The sequence below is a fragment of the Salmo salar genome, chromosome 09, assembly GCF_965601325.2.
Source record: "Salmo salar chromosome 09, fSalSal1, whole genome shotgun sequence".
Taxonomy (NCBI): domain Eukaryota; kingdom Metazoa; phylum Chordata; class Actinopteri; order Salmoniformes; family Salmonidae; genus Salmo; species Salmo salar.
Window position 1 is genome coordinate 23,061,407 of NC_138299.1, and position 16,471 is coordinate 23,077,877.

General features: G+C 43.6%; 1 protein-coding gene across 6 annotated transcripts in view; it reads right to left on the reverse strand.

Moving 5' to 3' along the window:
• Positions 1–8,567: 8,567 nt before the first annotated feature.
• Positions 8,568–16,471, reverse strand: part of LOC106611026 (osmosensitive cation channel TMEM63C) — an 89,738-nt gene continuing 81,834 nt past the window's right edge. For 5 of the 6 annotated variants that reach the window (XM_014210829.3, XM_014210828.3, XM_014210830.3 and 2 more), the window contains 9 exons: positions 16,266–16,372; positions 15,509–15,595; positions 15,314–15,379; positions 15,042–15,204; positions 14,844–14,949; positions 12,388–12,555; positions 12,129–12,241; positions 11,737–11,826; positions 8,568–11,618 (listed from right to left, as the gene is read on the reverse strand). In XM_014210829.3, coding sequence (XP_014066304.2) covers positions 11,403–11,618; positions 11,737–11,826; positions 12,129–12,241; positions 12,388–12,555; positions 14,844–14,949; positions 15,042–15,204; positions 15,314–15,379; positions 15,509–15,595; positions 16,266–16,372 — 1,116 coding nt within the window. In that variant the 3' untranslated portion in view covers positions 8,568–11,402. Of the gene's footprint in view, positions 11,619–11,736; positions 11,827–12,128; positions 12,242–12,339; positions 12,556–14,843; positions 14,950–15,041; positions 15,205–15,313; positions 15,380–15,508; positions 15,596–16,265; positions 16,373–16,471 lie in introns of those variants that run through there. The other variant, XM_082955667.1, reaches the window with a different exon arrangement.

The window sequence follows — 16,471 nt, forward strand, 5'->3', positions numbered from 1 at the left end:
GAGCTGTGGCAAGAAGGTTTGCTGTGTCTGTCAGCGTAGTGTCCAGAGCATGGAGGCGCTACCAGGAGACAGGCCAGTACATCAGGAGACGTGGAGGAGGCTGTAGGAGGGCAACAACCCAGCAGCAGGACCGCTACCTCCGCCTTTGTGCAAGGAGGAGCAGGAGGAGCACTGCCAGAGCCCTGCAAAATGACCTCCAGCAGGCCACAAATGTGCATGTGTCTGCTCAAATGGTCAGAAACAGACTCCATGTTGTGCTTACAGCCCAACACCGTGCAGGACGTTTGGCATTTGCCAGAGAACACCAAGATTGGCAAATTCGCCACTGGTGCCCTGTGCTCTTCACAGATGAAAGCAGGTTCACACTGAGCACGTGACAGACGTGACAGAGTCTGGAGACTCCGTGGAGAACGTTCTGCTGCCTGCAACATCCTCCAGCATGACCGGTTTGGAGGTGGGTCAGTCATGGTGTGGGGTGGCATTTCTTTGGGGGGCCGCACAGCCCTCCATGTGCTCGCCAGAGGTAGCCTGACTGCCATTAGGTACCGAGATGAGATCCTCAGACCCCTTGTGAGACCATATGCTGGTGCGGTTGGCCCTGGGTTCCTCCTAATGCAAGACAATGCTAGACCTCATGTGGCTGGAGTGTGTCAGCAGTTCCTGCAAGAGGAAGGCATTGATGCTATGGACTGGCCCGCCCGTTCCCCAGACCTGAATCCAATTGACCACATCTGGGACATCATGTCTCGCTCCATCCACCAATGCCACGTTGCACCACAGACTGTCCAGGAGTTGGCGGATGCTTTAGTCCAGGTCTGGGAGGAGATCCCTCAGGAGACCATCCGCCACCTCATCAGGAGCATGCCCAGGCGTTGTAGGGAGGTCATACAGGCACGTGGAGGCCACACACACTACTGAGCCTCATTTTGACTTGTTTTAAGGACATTACATCAAAGTTGGATCAGCCTGTAGTGTGGTTTTCCACTTTAATTTTGAGTGTGACTCCAAATCCAGACCTCCATGGGTTGATAAATTGGATTTCCATTGATTCTTTTCGTGTGATTTTGTTGTCAGCACATTCAACTATGTAAAGAAAAAAGTATTTAATAAGATTATTTATTTCATTCAGATCTAGGATGTGTTGCTTAAGTGTTCTCTTTATTTTTTTGAGCTGTATATTTTCCTCTATGTTTTTACAGACTGTGCCACTAAAAAGTACAGGCAGTGATGCAGAACATCATTCAAGTAAGGTAGTCCCCCTCTCTCTCTCTCGACTACCTTGCAGTCTAAACATTAGAAAGGTTACATTCTTTATTTCTTTACCCCCCTTTTCTCCCCAATTTTGATCTTGTCTCATTGCTGCAACTCCCCAACGGGCTTGGGAGGCAAAGGTCAAAAATGACCCACCAAACCATGCTTTTTAACCCCCGCCCATCAGCCGCACCAGTTTGTCAGAGGAAACAGACGACGCTGGGCCATTTGTGCGCTGCCCTATAGGACTCCCGATCACAGCCGGTTGTGATACAGCCCGGGATCAAACCCGGGTCTGTAGTGATGCATCTAGCGTTGTGATGCAGTGCCTTAGACTGCTGCACCACTCGGGAGGCCCAGAAAGGTTACATTCTAATTGAAGAATGAAGCCATGGTAACAGAAGAAGCCACCTTCTAATGGCCCTGTTCTCCTGCATTAGATAAGAGATCTTGACACCTTTGCTGGGAGATGGAGACAGTGGCATTTCATGCCGACAACGTTCCTCTAATGAGCTCAACCTTTTGTGACACGCTGCCTGCCAAGACCTTTACAGCGCCACGCTGGATCTCACATCGATCTCCTCCAAGATCTGAGGGCAAGACACTGTCCCCCTGTCTGGCCTTCAAAGCCCTGGCTGGCCTGGAACACAATGATCAACTATAGCCACTCACAACTATAGCCTGCTTCTACAAGTCTTGTAGAAGAGTGAAATGACAACTGCAACTTATACTTTCATTACATTACATTTTTTAACTAAAGATATGTAAATATAAAACAACAGCAACTGATTAAGTTGAATTTGCATGTGAAAATAAGGAGGCAGCATAAGCTGTGGAGGAATGATAATATTATATTCTGAGCATCTGGAGATAAGAGGGAAAAAGTTATGTGCCACACACCCAAAGGAATTCACCTTTCACTAAGAAGCGTGCTCCAAGCAGTTGCCTGTGGTGACAGCAGTGGCGGTTCTAGACCATTTCAACTGGGGGGCCAAGCTGGGGCCAGTTGTACTGTTAGAGGGGCCAACTACATTAGACGTTATTGTTGTCATATCGTTTTCTTCACTGCATTGCAGGCATTAGCAGGCAAAAGACCATGTTCATAATCATTAGTGTTCCGCGTTGCCACTGTCTAATAACGGATGTAAAAAAAGATAGCAAAATATTGTTATGTAAAAATTATTTCATACTCCACATTTAGGGGGGCCACAAGGGGGTCCAAAATTGTTGTCACAGGGGCACTGCCCCCCCCCCCAGAACCGCCCCTGGGTGACAGGGGAAAATGTCAGGCATATTTTTTTTCTCTCTCGCTCAGGATTATGTCATCATGGTAACTAATTTTGAACATAGACAAAATTTGACTAAAAATCGGGAATTTGTACCTTTGAAACAATGTCAGATCGTCAATGTAATATCTACTATAAGAAAAAAAACTTCAGGCTGGGCAGCACCTCATACTGGAGAGTTGATCCATACAGGGGTAAAAATCTGATATCAACTTTGGAGGGGACAATTACATTAAATTTTCTCAAGAGCAATTCCTGAGGGGGACACCAAAAGTAGTGCTGTAACACATAGCCTACATTGTAATATGGTAAATGTATATTGAGGAACCAAAGAAACAAGGTGTTTGCCGTACTCCTAACTACCGGTACCCAAAACTACACAACTAATCACAACAGCAATACCATTGCCTTTAACAAATCTTAGTTCAGTCACCAGTTTAAGTTGAGAGTGGGGGTATCCATGGCATTTTCCAATTATGTTCCTATTTTACAAGTAAAAAAAATGGAGAACCTTTCATAATGTTGCCAAACAAAGACTCAACAAACTTACCTGAGACTCCCTGTCTCTGCCAGTCTGTCCCTGCATATCTGTCCCCAACTCTGCTGTCTGTGTGCGATCTGTTGCCTGCTCTGCCTAATGACATCATTGTGAAACATTTCCATTAGAATTTCATTTCTTTCTTATGAACATTTTATCAACTAGTCTTTGAGATATTAGGCTACTAGGGTTCTTACTTTGCGTTTTGGTGTACTGAAAAATACTCTGATGTCCGTCTTTTATTTTTCTGCCATTTTTCTACCTGGCTGGCTACACACACACACAGTGTGTAGGTTATTTACAGTAGGAGATGGGCTTCTATCATCTTATCTTTTATCATTCTATTTGGGCTTCGATCTAAAAGGTAGCTAGCAAATGTGAAACGGATTAAAATGACAAGAGTTGACAGCTGTATGAGTTCACCATTTACACAACATATGCTGCAACCTTTTGTAATTTTAATAGTTTGTTTCATATTGGCTGGCTTCCAACAATAGCTGAATTTGCAAAGCTAGCGAGCACCAATTCCGTTTCAGTGGTGTTTGCTATAATCTTTGCTACCCGGGTTAAATAAAGGTGAAATAAAATAAATAAATAAAAGTTCCCTTGCGACAATTTAGCTTTTGCAACGAGACCATTAAATATATTTAAGACAATGGTAGAAGAGAGTGTAGTTCTGTTCAGTTTGGACTTCAGTTTATCGCTAACCTTATTACAGGGACTTTGAAGCACTAACTTACATCATCTGCATGCTGATCTTGGAATAAATTGACGATAGCAAAGATTCCATCTTTGACGAGGCCACATAAATGGAATAGGTACTAGCTAGCTTAATAGTTCATATTTGCGCGCTAGCTCTGCATATTCAGCTAGTGTGTGTGCGCGATTGACTGGATTAACCTCACGTCAGTTACGTTCATTGAGTGCCTTTCAGACAGTAGATATGACCCCTCTGTTACCTTGCCAACTAAGGAACTGGCAGTGGATCAAAACATTGTGAGGCAAAGGGTGGGGGGGTAGCAATCTTTTGAAACTTAAAAACGCGCTATTAAGTGTCTATAATCAGCACAATTGCTTTCATTGCGTATTATTAATATTATTTAAATTACATAGTTATGTTTCAGTGATATATCGGGGGGGACAAATCATATTTTTCCAAGGATGGGGGGGTCGTGTCCCCCGGGATTTCCGCCCCTGGATCTATACCTATCTCTTCAGGGTTTTAGCATTTGGGATGTCAACAGCTATTATTAACATTCAGCCCAGGATTCAACTAAACAGACAGTACATAGGCCTAGGATTTTCAGCTTTGGTTGATTTCAAATGGAATATACAAGTTAATAATATGTACTGTATGTTGGATTCACATCTCCATCTCAACCAACAGTTAAAGAATAGGATTAAATCAAACTCTATATTTAGTGCATTTAAAGTTTGATTTGATTTAGTCCTATTCTTTAACTTAGGTTTTAGGTTGAAATGGAGATGTGAATTCAACATATAAAATGATTAATTTGTAGACAAACTGGAATTAAAGCCAGACTCAGGTGGCACTGATGGATCTATCCAAGCACAATTCAATATCCCTTTTGCAATATGGTAAATAGCCTATTACCTTGTCTACAACTTTCCAATTGATATGTTGGATTCACATCTCCCTCTCAACCCCCCCAAAAATGTATGTCCGGGAGGGCAGGAGGGGGACAAGGGGAGCAGGTAGCTGATTGGTGGTGGCTATTCAGCAATCTGATGGTCTGGGGGTAGAAGCTATTGGCCAGTCTGTCAGTTTTAGCCATAATGCTCTTGTACTGCCCGCGTTTGAGTGATGGAAGCAGCGAGAACAGGGCATGGCTTTGGTGGCTGAGGTCCCTGATGATCTACTTGGCCTTCCTGCGACACCTGGTGTTGTAGGTGTCCTGAAGGGACAGTGTGCACCCAATGGGGCCTTCGGCTGAGCGTTACACCCTCTGTAGTGCCTGCGGTCAGCGGCGGTGGAGTTGCCATACCAGGCTGTATGCTCTCGATGGTGCTCCTGTAGAACACTGTGAGGTCCCTCGGGGACAGGCCACATTTCTTCAGCCTCCTGAGGTTAAAGAGTCACTGTTGTGCCTTCTTCACCAGTGGCTAAGATGGAACTATCCAACCAGTAGGTACATCTCCTTTAAATGTAGATATTTTGTTGTGTCAAAAAAACACAATTCAATATTACTTTAAGATAGTAAATACCATAGAAATGGAAATTAAAGTAATTTAATAGGATTTCTATGGTAAACACCCTAATGTTAAGGCCATCTTACAAATGAATGTAACAATATTTATTCAACCTGAAGAGTAAGACATCCATTGCCACATTCTGAGGTTACTGTAACAATAAATGTTCTATGCAATCGTAGAAAGTGTTACAGGTCGCAAGGTCTGTGGAAATCTTTCCAATTGCTATAATAATCTGCACAGAATCTTAAACGGCATTGATCACGTGCCATGTAGGCCTACTTTAATGTAATCACAACTGCAACCCAGCTCATTTGGTTGTGCTATTAGATGAAGCACAGTGATACACATTAAGTTGTTGTATAAATAAACAAAATATCTGACATTGTATTCCTATTTGAAATTTGTTGTGCTTTTAGATGGCTGAAAGTGCAGTGGTAACACATTTAGGAGACAACTAAACCAAAAATCTGACATTGATTTTACTTTGGAATTTAGTTGTGCTTTTCGATGGTTGAAAGCATAGCATTGGGAATTCAGCAAACTTTTGGCTGTCTTTTTTAAATGGGTGAACATATGTTCCAACCTATCTACCAAATATGACCCAATTATCCACGTTGAAAAGATGTGGTGTGCAGCATCTATGAACCACATGATTATGCATAGTATTGACGTCAAACGGAAGAACCGAGGACAAGGATGGCTCCCGCTGTGAGATTCTCTCTGGTGTTTACGAACAACTGGTGCTGTGAGGATATCAAGATTCAAGGATGCTGTGAGATTAGGATATCAGGACCTGCTTAGACAAAGCAATTGTAACAGTAGAGCAAATGATCGCAATGTATGGGAAAACTAATGGCTCTAGTATTACCATTCTAATGAGTACATGATGCATGCAATGCCAAGGTATAAATGTATGAAAGTGTATATTCTAATTTTAAATGTATGTAGTTCTGTCCTTGAGCTGTTTTTGTCTGTTAATGTTCTGTATTGTCATGTTTTATGTGGACCCCAGGAAGAGCAGCTGCTGCTTTAGCATTACCTAATGGGGATTCTAATAAAACACATTTATCCCACATAAAAGCTGAAATATATAAATCAGAATAATAGGTTTTATCTTAAAGTCTCTGTAAATGAATTATAATTGATAGCGTAGATCTTGGAGGCTGAGGCAAGTTCTACACAGCATTAAGAGCCATGTTATTCACTGGCATTGGAGTCTCAGCTCTCCTCCTCCACTACCCTGATCTGGCGACTGGCAGCCTCATGCAACTAATTGTCCCCATTCGAACTCCAATCCCCACATGAAGCTTACGGGACCAATGAGGTCTCCAGTATACACACATGCTTGTCCCGGGCTAGTTTGTATGCAGTACTACTCCAGAAAATGAGCCATCATGGAGGTGAGCACCTGCATGCATTAACCCAGTCTCTGCAGCTCTGACTGGGGCTCTGTCTGCCATATTAAACTCTCTGGCCAGGCAAATTCATGGCCACTGGGGAGGAAATCTGATCAGCAGAGAGTCATAGTGGAATTCATTCCCCACATGACCTTGATTCAGCAGCGACAGGCTGACAAATGCATTTTGACAAAACTGGCGAATTAGAAAAGATGCAACAATTTTAAGTACGGCACATACATCATAATCTTACAAATCAGAACCTTTGAGGACAACAGATTGAGAACAATACCTGAGCCGACAAGGTGGTTCAAATACCCGAATACTGATTGGCACTTGTTAAAACCACTTAATCGATAAGGGATCCTAACGTTCACCTGGTCAGTCTGTCATGGAAAGAACAAGTGTTCTTAATGTTTTGTATGCTCAGTGTGTGATATTTTTTCTTCTCTTGGACCATGTGTGAGAAACTTGCACGCATTGCTGAATATCCAAATGTGCTTGGACAATGAGCCTCGGTCACTTGTAGGCTACATTTTCTCACGGACAGCAAGAGAAACCACACTGTAAAAATCCACTATAAAAACTTGGTTAGCTCTCTGCAGTCACCCCTTTGATTTTTCCTTGACCAGAACCTCTGTTCCTTCTGCTGAACTTGTGACTCTGTGCCCTTCCCTACAGACCACAGCAGACAGAGGGAATAAGGAGCCTGTAGCACAAGATGCGTGGCAGCAACAGATTCAGTTTTAATTGAACTCACAGCACTTCAAAAGACTTGACACAGAGAACAGCTCAGGCCTGTCGGTCGGTCGGAGGTCACTACTACACACACACACACAGTCCCACTGTTCCTCAACCTCAGGTCTCAATAAAAAAAAATAAAAAAAACAAGCCACACATTTACATCAAGATGACATAATGTTTGTTTTACTTTATTTCCCTGCAAAAGTAAATGCTTCAGAGAAATCTATAAGTAGTACTTCAGAAAGGACACACCAGTTTCCCGTAAAGGATGAAAATAAAGAGCTTGAACAAAGTCTGGAAAACCACTGTATTCCCAAAACAGAGCCGGAGCGCCCATGTGAAGAGCATCTGATGTATGAGCACAAATGACAGGAACAATAGAGCTCATTTAGCATCAAATCTGTGGGTTTTACAAGTACATTTCCTCCTCGCATGGTTATTGGGACATAACAATTTTGGTTCTTTAACTTTATGTTTGCACATGATTACCTGAAATGAAATCAACCGTTGTGACCATCATACAAATTTAAAATGCTGAAGCTGAAATCCAGAGCACACGTTTGGTGAGCTTAGGGGATTTCTGGGTTGGGGTTTCTCTATTCAAACTGATTTTACTGTGGTGCTCTCCACTATGAACATCTCAGGTGGTAGCCTAGGCCTACACAGTTTGTGTGTGGCCAAAAGGTTGGTTTCTTGTTATGCTGAACATTTGTTCATAAAACACAATTCTATTCCCCCCCCCCTCAAATCAAACAAATAACTTAGATATTATGAGACACACTACATTTATCCTATAATATTCCCTCCGTTTCTCAAAATCACATCAGACAAACACCAGTTCAAAAAGACAGGGTATATCAAGAATATACTTCAATGACTATAAAATGACAACCTTCACAGGGCTGCACTAAAGTACACTGGACATGTAACTTTGGGTGAAATTTCTTAGGTTGACAATTATACCGTTTGAATTTTGGAGTACTATTATATACATTCTGTAGCTTCCTTTGGGCTCAGGAAAAAACAAAAACCACAATATATGAATGATGACAAACATACAGTACCAGTCAAAAGTTTGGACACACCTACTCATTCAAGGGTTTTTCTATATTTTTATTATTTTCTACATTGTAGAATAATAGTGAAGACATCAAAACTGTGAAATAAATGGAATCATGCAGTAACCAAAAAAAAGTGTTAAACAAAATCAAAATATATTTCATATTTGAGATTCTTCAAAGTAGCCACCCTTTGCCTTGATGTCATGTGGTTCCCACCGTGAAGCATGGAAGTGGTGATGTGATGGTGCTTTGCTGGTGACACTGATTTATTTAGAATTTAAAGGCACAATTAAACCAGCATGGCTACCACAGCATTCTGCAGCGATACGCCATCCCATCTGGTTTGCGCTTTGTGGGACTATCATTTGTTTTTCAACAAGACAATGACCCAACACACCTCCAGTTTGTGTAAGGTCTATTTGAAGGAGTGATGGAGTTCTGCATCAGATGACCTGGCCTCCACAATCACCAGACCTCAACCCAATTGAGATGGTTTGGGATGAGTTGGACCACAGAGTGAAGGAAAAGCAGCCAACAAGTGCTCTGCATATATGGGAATTCCTTCAAGACTGTTGGAAAAGCATTCCTCATGAAGCTGGTTGAGAGAATGCCAAGATTGTGCAAAGCTGTCATCAAGGCAAAGGGTGGCTACTTTGAAGAATTTGTTTAACACTTATGGTTACTACATGATTCCATGTGTTATTTCATAGTTTTTATGTCTTCACTATTATTCTACAATGTAGAAAATAATAAAAACAAAGAAAAACTCTTGAATGAGTAGGTGTGTCCAAACTTGACGGGTACTGTAACTACAGGTAATCATCAAATCATAGGAAGGGAAAAGACAGAATCATCTTTCGAATCCCATTATATCATCTACAAAGAGCATGAATATATGATCACAGAATACAGCAGTTAGAAACGGCAAAGACACCGACAACAAGGCACCTTAAGCCACAATCCAAATGCTTCCATTGAAAAACCCCATCAGACTAGCAAATACAGTCTGCACATGAGTCAACATCATTAGCTCAGTGGTCTGTGGAGCACACTGCTCGTCAGACCTGGGTTCAAATACCATTTCAATTACTTTCAAAGACATTTTGAAGCAAGTATGTTGATGTGTTTTCCTTGAAAATAAGTAGTTCAATATTATAATGTATTTGGAAGTATTGGCATGTACTTGAAAATCCTTAAATACACAGACAATTGCATTTAAATACTCCATGCATTCGAACCTTGTCCTGTAGGTTTACATTTTTTGTTGTTGAAATAAATGTATTTGGAAATAAGCATTTGAAAATAGTACGATATTTAGAGGAAACTAACAAAGAAAATACTTTCTAATACTTCAAATATATGTAGTTAAATTCTGCTACATTAGAAAATACTCAAACACAGAAAATAAGACTTTTACTAAATACTTACATGCATGTAATGTATTGAACCCAGGTCTGCTGCTTGTCTATTGGTTGAAGGAACTGTATGACACACAATACATAGGAAGATGGCTGCTCACACAAAGTAGGGACTAGGATAATAGCTATCCATTGCGTTGAATAGAACTATGGCCAGAATGTGTACATACAGTATGCGTGTTTGTTTTGAGTCTGTCTCCCGCTTTTCCCTGCTCTTCAGTTCAGTCCATGCAACATAGTGAGTTTTTCTTCAAGGCACAGCAAGAGAACACAATTACAAACCACAATCAATCAGTTTCCATTCAGTTTGGCATGGAAACCTCTCCCTCGAGCAGCAAAACACTCGCAATACAAAACTAGCAATGGTTACTGTATGACTGAGTCAAACAGTGAGATCAGCCGAGTCTTCAGTTTGATGGGTGGACATGGAGTATAACAATGTGTACGTTCGCAACATGCAGTGGAGCGGGCGACTGGTTTGGACTACTGAAACCATGATGCAATAGGGTACTACTAGTATCTTTTCAAGACTATTTTTGCGGCCGGACCTTTACGCACAACGTTTTAAAACCCAAGTAAATTGGAGATAATGTTCTGGTTCTACCTGAACTTGTCCAATAAGAGTACTCCTTTTTGTTTTCTGTTCTGAAATCTTTTTTTCCCCATTTCCTCCAACTGAACACAACTATGTTCTCTTCATAATAACAGTCATTGATAAACAATAAAAGGGATGGCACTATACATAAATTGTTATTAAACAATACACACAGCCCGCCCCTCAGCACAATAATATCCCATACAACTGACAGTACAGAAGGGCAAAAACAAGAACCTTGACAATAAATGCAATAGTATCAGACCCGTTGCACCTTCTCCTCCATAGGGTGTTAGAGCTCGGAGTTCCACTCTGCCTTCCCTCCGTCTGTCCTGTTCTCTCACTGCAGATGGCTCGATCCCGACCCGCTACCCTGCCTCGCAGAGCTCTACCACACCAGAGCCAGGTCCCCCAGAGCCAAGACCACTCTGTCTAGTAGGGTCATTGGGTTAAAACCCCCTGAACTGGTGAAATTCATCCCTACTCCTTTCCCAGTGGCACACAAAGATAGTGTCCTTCTTCGCTACACAGTCACTCCCAGTCAGGTCACATACAGTATGGTAAAGTTCATTCACTTATAGAGAGGAAAAAAGGGAGACATGAAGTAGTCAGAAAACTACAGATGACCTTTTGTTTGAAGTATCCTCCGTATTGTTTATTTATGATGACAGCTTTAAGATGAAGCCCCCACATCCCCGCCACTGGGCTGGGGAAGAACCTATTTCAGCCTTTGGTTCCAAACAACCTCCAAAGACAAAATCCAAAAGGGTCCCTCACACACATGGTCCAGTCAGAGGGGCTTGGATGTGGAAGAGGGTAAAACAAGGCTTTAAAAAAAAAACACATCTTTCTCTCTTATAAATAGGAGAAGGTATGGAGGTTAGGGAAGGGGGGTGAGTCACTGGTAGCCCACTGGGCTGTCCATGAGGGGGCTGGAGTAACAGGGGTTTGGAGGGTCCTGGAGCTCTGTCTCGACAGTCTCAACCTGGTCTTCCTCCTCCTCTTGCTCCTCCCGGTCCTGGGAGCTGGCCATGGTCCCGTAGCTCTGGTGAGCAGGGGAGGGCATGGGGGTCAGGCCTAGCTCCGGCTCCAGCAACACAGATGCCACAAACAGCTGAGGGGAGAGACACAGAGAAAGAAGTGACTAATACCTAAAACTGAAATGACTCATACATAGTTATGCGCTTATTGTACAGGGATTGAGAGCGGTGTGAATGAAGAAAGGCAGGTACATTGGAGGGGGTGGTGGAGGGGGTGGAGCTTCTCTCTGCATCAGCGAAGGCACCTTCTGCTGGCTGGTCAGCAGACATCTGGTCAAACATCTGAAACACATTGGGACAGTGATAATTAAGCCATTGAGGGCCAGTGCTCTACACCCAACGAGGGGGGAGGGGTCAATAATAATAATAATAATAACTCACTGTGAAATTATAGGGATTTATCTCAAGAGCATAGCTGCACTGCCACAGCAGATGCTTAAATACCACATCTCATAAAGACATAGCCCATGGTCGAGGTACTTAGGCTTAATAAATTACATTACATATAGTTTGTCAAAAACTACGGCTCTGCTAGCCCTAACACCAGTACAGCACTATGTCCCATTGTTCATACTATCGCTGACCTGGTAGCTTGATGACTTGTCAGGCTGTTTCCTAAGGCATAGGCCAAAGAGGGAGAAGACAAGGCAGGAGACCAGCGACACAAAGGTGAAGAGGGTGATGGGATGCATTGGGCCTGGAGCACAAGAGAAGAACCACAATCAAGGCCACATCACCATATATGACGACTCTAGCAGCCACTAAGTTATGTCTGACTAACAGTGGGTAACCCACATGTATCGGTCTGTTTGATAGGCTATGGTAACAGGAACCAGGAAGTACCCAGCCTGAGCACAGAGAAGAACAGGAGCCAGAACATGCAGAGGATGGGCGCCACGATGACCTGGCTGATGGCTGCAGTGTGGATGCGCTGGTTGAGGTTGGTGGGCACGTAGGCATAGTAGATGTTGTAACGGTCCACCATGTGTTTCAGGATCAGGTAGAGCAGCCCTGAGAGACAGACATACACAGAGCTGACTGATGAGGACATACGCAGCCAATCACCTATTGTAAAACGCTAACTTCAGTCTAAAGCACAGTTGAGGTCAATTAAACTCCCATTCCTGTCGGCTGACTTCGGAATTTACAAGAATTTAGATGGAATTGACCCCAACTCTGGGCTACAAAGTGAATAACAGGTTAAAGACAGCATGCAGCAGAGCCCAGGCCTGGTACAATGTGGAAGGCAGGTGTCAAGGCATGGAGAGTAGCAGTAAATAAAGGAGAGCAGCGGCAGCAGTAAATAAAGGAGAGCAGCGGCAGCAGTAAATAAAGGAGAGCAGCGGTAAATAAAGGAGAGCAGCGGTAAATAAAGGAGAGCAGCGGTAAATAAAGGAGAGCAGCGGCAGCAGTAAATAAAGGAGAGCAGCGGCAGCAGTAAATAAAGGAGAGCAGCGGCAGCAGTAAATAAAGGAGAGCAGCGGCAGCGGTAAATAAAGGAGAGCAGCGGCAGCGGTAAATAAAGGAGAGCAGCGGCAGCGGTAAATAAAGGAGAGCAGCGGCAGCGGTAAATAAAGGAGAGCAGCGGCAGCGGTAAATAAAGGAGAGCAGCGGCAGCGGTAAATAAAGGAGAGCAGCGGCAGCGGTAAATAAAGGAGAGCAGCGGCAGCGGTAAATAAAGGAGAGTAGCAGCGGTAAATAAAGGAGAGTAGCAGCGGTAAATAAAGGAGAGTAGCAGCGGTAAATAAAGGAGAGTAGCGGTAAATAAAGGAGAGCAGCGGTAAATAAAGGAGAGTAGCAGCGGTAAATAAAGGAGAGTAGCAGCGGTAAATAAAGGGAGAGCAGCGGTAAATAAAGGAGAGTAGCAGCGGTAAATAAAAGAGAGTAGCAGCGGTAAATAAAGGAGAGTAGCAGCGGTAAATAAAGGAGAGTAGCAGCGGTAAATAAAGGAGAGTAGCAGCGGTAAATAAAGGAGAGTAGCAGCGGTAAATAAAGGAGAGTAGCAGCGGTAAATAAAGGAGAGTAGCAGCGGTAAATAAAGGAGAGTAGCAGCGGTAAATAAAGGAGAGTAGCAGCGGTAAATAAAGGAGAGTAGCAGCGGTAAATAAAGGAGAGTAGCAGCGGTAAATAAAGGAGAGTAGCAGCGGTAAATAAAGGAGAGTAGCAGCGGTAAATAAAGGAGAGTAGCAGCGGTAAATAAAGGAGAGTAGCAGCGGTAAATAAAGGAGAGTAGCAGCGGTAAATAAAGGAGCGTAGCAGCGGTAAATAAAGGAGAGCAGCGGCAGCAGTAAATAAAGGAGAGCAGCGGCAGCAGTAAATAAAGGAGAGCAGCGGCAGCAGTAAATAAAGGAGAGCAGCGGCAGCAGTAAATAAAGGAGAGCAGCGGCAGCAGTAAATAAAGGAGAGCAGCGGCAGCAGTAAATAAAGGAGAGCAGCGGCAGCAGTAAATAAAGGAGAGCAGCGGCAGCAGTAAATAAAGGAGAGTAGCAGCGGTAAATAAAGGAGAGTAGCAGCGGTAAATAAAGGAGAGTAGCAGCGGTAAATAAAGGAGAGTAGCAGCGGTAAATAAAGGAGAGTAGCGGTAAATAAAGGAGAGCAGCGGTAAATAAAGGAGAGCAGCGGTAAATAAAGGAGAGCAGCGGTAAATAAAGGAGAGCAGCGGTAAATAAAAGAGAGTAGCAGCAGTAAATAAAGGAGAGTAGCAGCGGTAAATAAAGGAGAGTAGCAGCGGTAAATAAAGGAGAGTAGCAGCGGTAAATAAAGGAGAGTAGCAGCGGTAAATAAAGGAGAGTAGCAGCGGTAAATAAAGGAGAGTAGCAGCGGTAAATAAAGGAGAGTAGCAGCGGTAAATAAAGGAGAGTAGCAGCGGTAAATAAAGGAGAGTAGCAGCGGTAAATAAAGGAGAGTAGCAGCGGTAAATAAAGGAGAGTAGCAGCGGTAAATAAAGGAGAGTAGCAGCGGTAAATAAAGGAGAGTAGCAGCGGTAAATAAAGGAGAGTAGCAGCGGTAAATAAAGGAGAGTAGCGGCTCTGGGCAGAGACAGAAGTGGAGTGGGCGTCTGGCTCACAACTCGCTGTGCCTGAGCGTCTGGAACTACAGCACATACACTTCAGTCTGCACCAGGCTGGGAGCAGAGGTCACCAAGGTTACAGTAGCAGGAGAGAGGCTCCCACTGAGCACACACACAGGAAGGAGCACACACACACACACACACACACACACACACACACACACACACACAGGAAGGAGGTGAGAAGCAAAGACAAACGTGCTTCTTTAGCCTACACACACGCACTCACCAAAGGGCATGATGATGGGACAGGTGATACTGTAAGTCATGCTAACAGCATAGATGCACATGGTCCAGGCGTACTCCAGACCAAACTGGAACTCATAGGCCTGGCTCTGGAGATAAAAAAAAATATATATAAAAAAAATGGTTATTTGACAAATCAAAGATGCACACAAATAATACAGTCAAATACTGCTCCTGTCACCCGTTTGACGTGGATGCGCTCGGCCCCGGGCTTGGCCAAACAGAGACGCAGAGCATACACCATCAGAGCTGGGATACGCAGCAGCTCCATGGCCGTGCCGATCAGGCTGGACGTGATCACGTAGTTCACAAAGAACGCGCCGTTATCAGGCAGGAACACACACCTGTACACAGAGGAGACATATCTTAGAAGTGTGTTTGCCATGGTAGTTCTGTCAGAGCTAGCTAAGCAGATGGTACCATAGCAGTAGAGGGCTGGACAATTAGACTTACTCCAATTTAACATCCTTGTCTTCCAGGAAGTTGACATCAAACAGCCACCTGAAGAACAGATCCAGACTAGGGCAAAAAGAGAGGAAAGAAGCACAAGTACATTAGAGCAGAAGCACAGGATCATACGCAATCTCTGTAATGATCATAGCAGTGAGCGATAAGTGGTCTGTTACATGCATGTTCCTATATCCATACCTGGAGAGACCCAGCGAGGGCAGGATGATCACCATGAACACCAGCAGCACAAAGCACTTGTGCATGGTGATCTGGTTCTCACTGGATCTAAAGGAGACCACAACATGGACCACATCACAACAGAGGACATGCAGTTACAAAGCACATGTTTTGGACACTTAGTACATGTTAGAATATGAAATCATTTCAGGAGACAGAACACTAACGACAGAAGCTCACGCAAACACAATCACACACACGACATTCAAAAAGCAACATCTCACATAAATAATGATTCCATTTCAAATGCAAACAACTTAGTGGGCTCATTACCACGAGCAGCACCTTTCACAATAACAGTAAACATTTGATTTGAATTAAGTCCTTCACAATATATGGGTGGGTGGTGGGGGTGGTTATGTAAAGAGACGGTGCTCATAGGTGCAGTGTGAGGTTGTCTCCTCCGGATGCAGATCTATTCTGCTCCTCAGTGCATCGTGACCACTTTGCATGTCATTATCTCCACAGAAAATCGCTATGACAACCTGACTAGAGAAGTAATGCAGGCAAACAGAGCACACATACAGTGAGACAGAGAGAGCGACAGAGGGAGAACAAGAAAAACAGTGAGAGGTGTGTAATTGTGTCGAGAAGACAGACAAAAAACACATGAAGAGGGTCTGAGGAAGATGAATAAAGTGTTTTGTCTTTTCAGGGAGAGAAGTGGGCCTTGGGTTGAGCAGTATCTGCTCGGGCCTGCAGCAGTGCAATACTCTACCTGGTCCAGTGACACTCGAAGAAGGCTGAGTAATAGACTATGAAGGGCAGCAGGACAGAGAACGCCCAGAGCAAGAGAGTAGGGAAGAACTGAGTGATGATCGGGCTCTATGGGGAGAAACCAAAACCTCATGAGTTCCTCATGCTATACATGTCATTCTGGAAATACTGAGTTTATTTGCTTTTGTACAGCAAAACCACCCCATT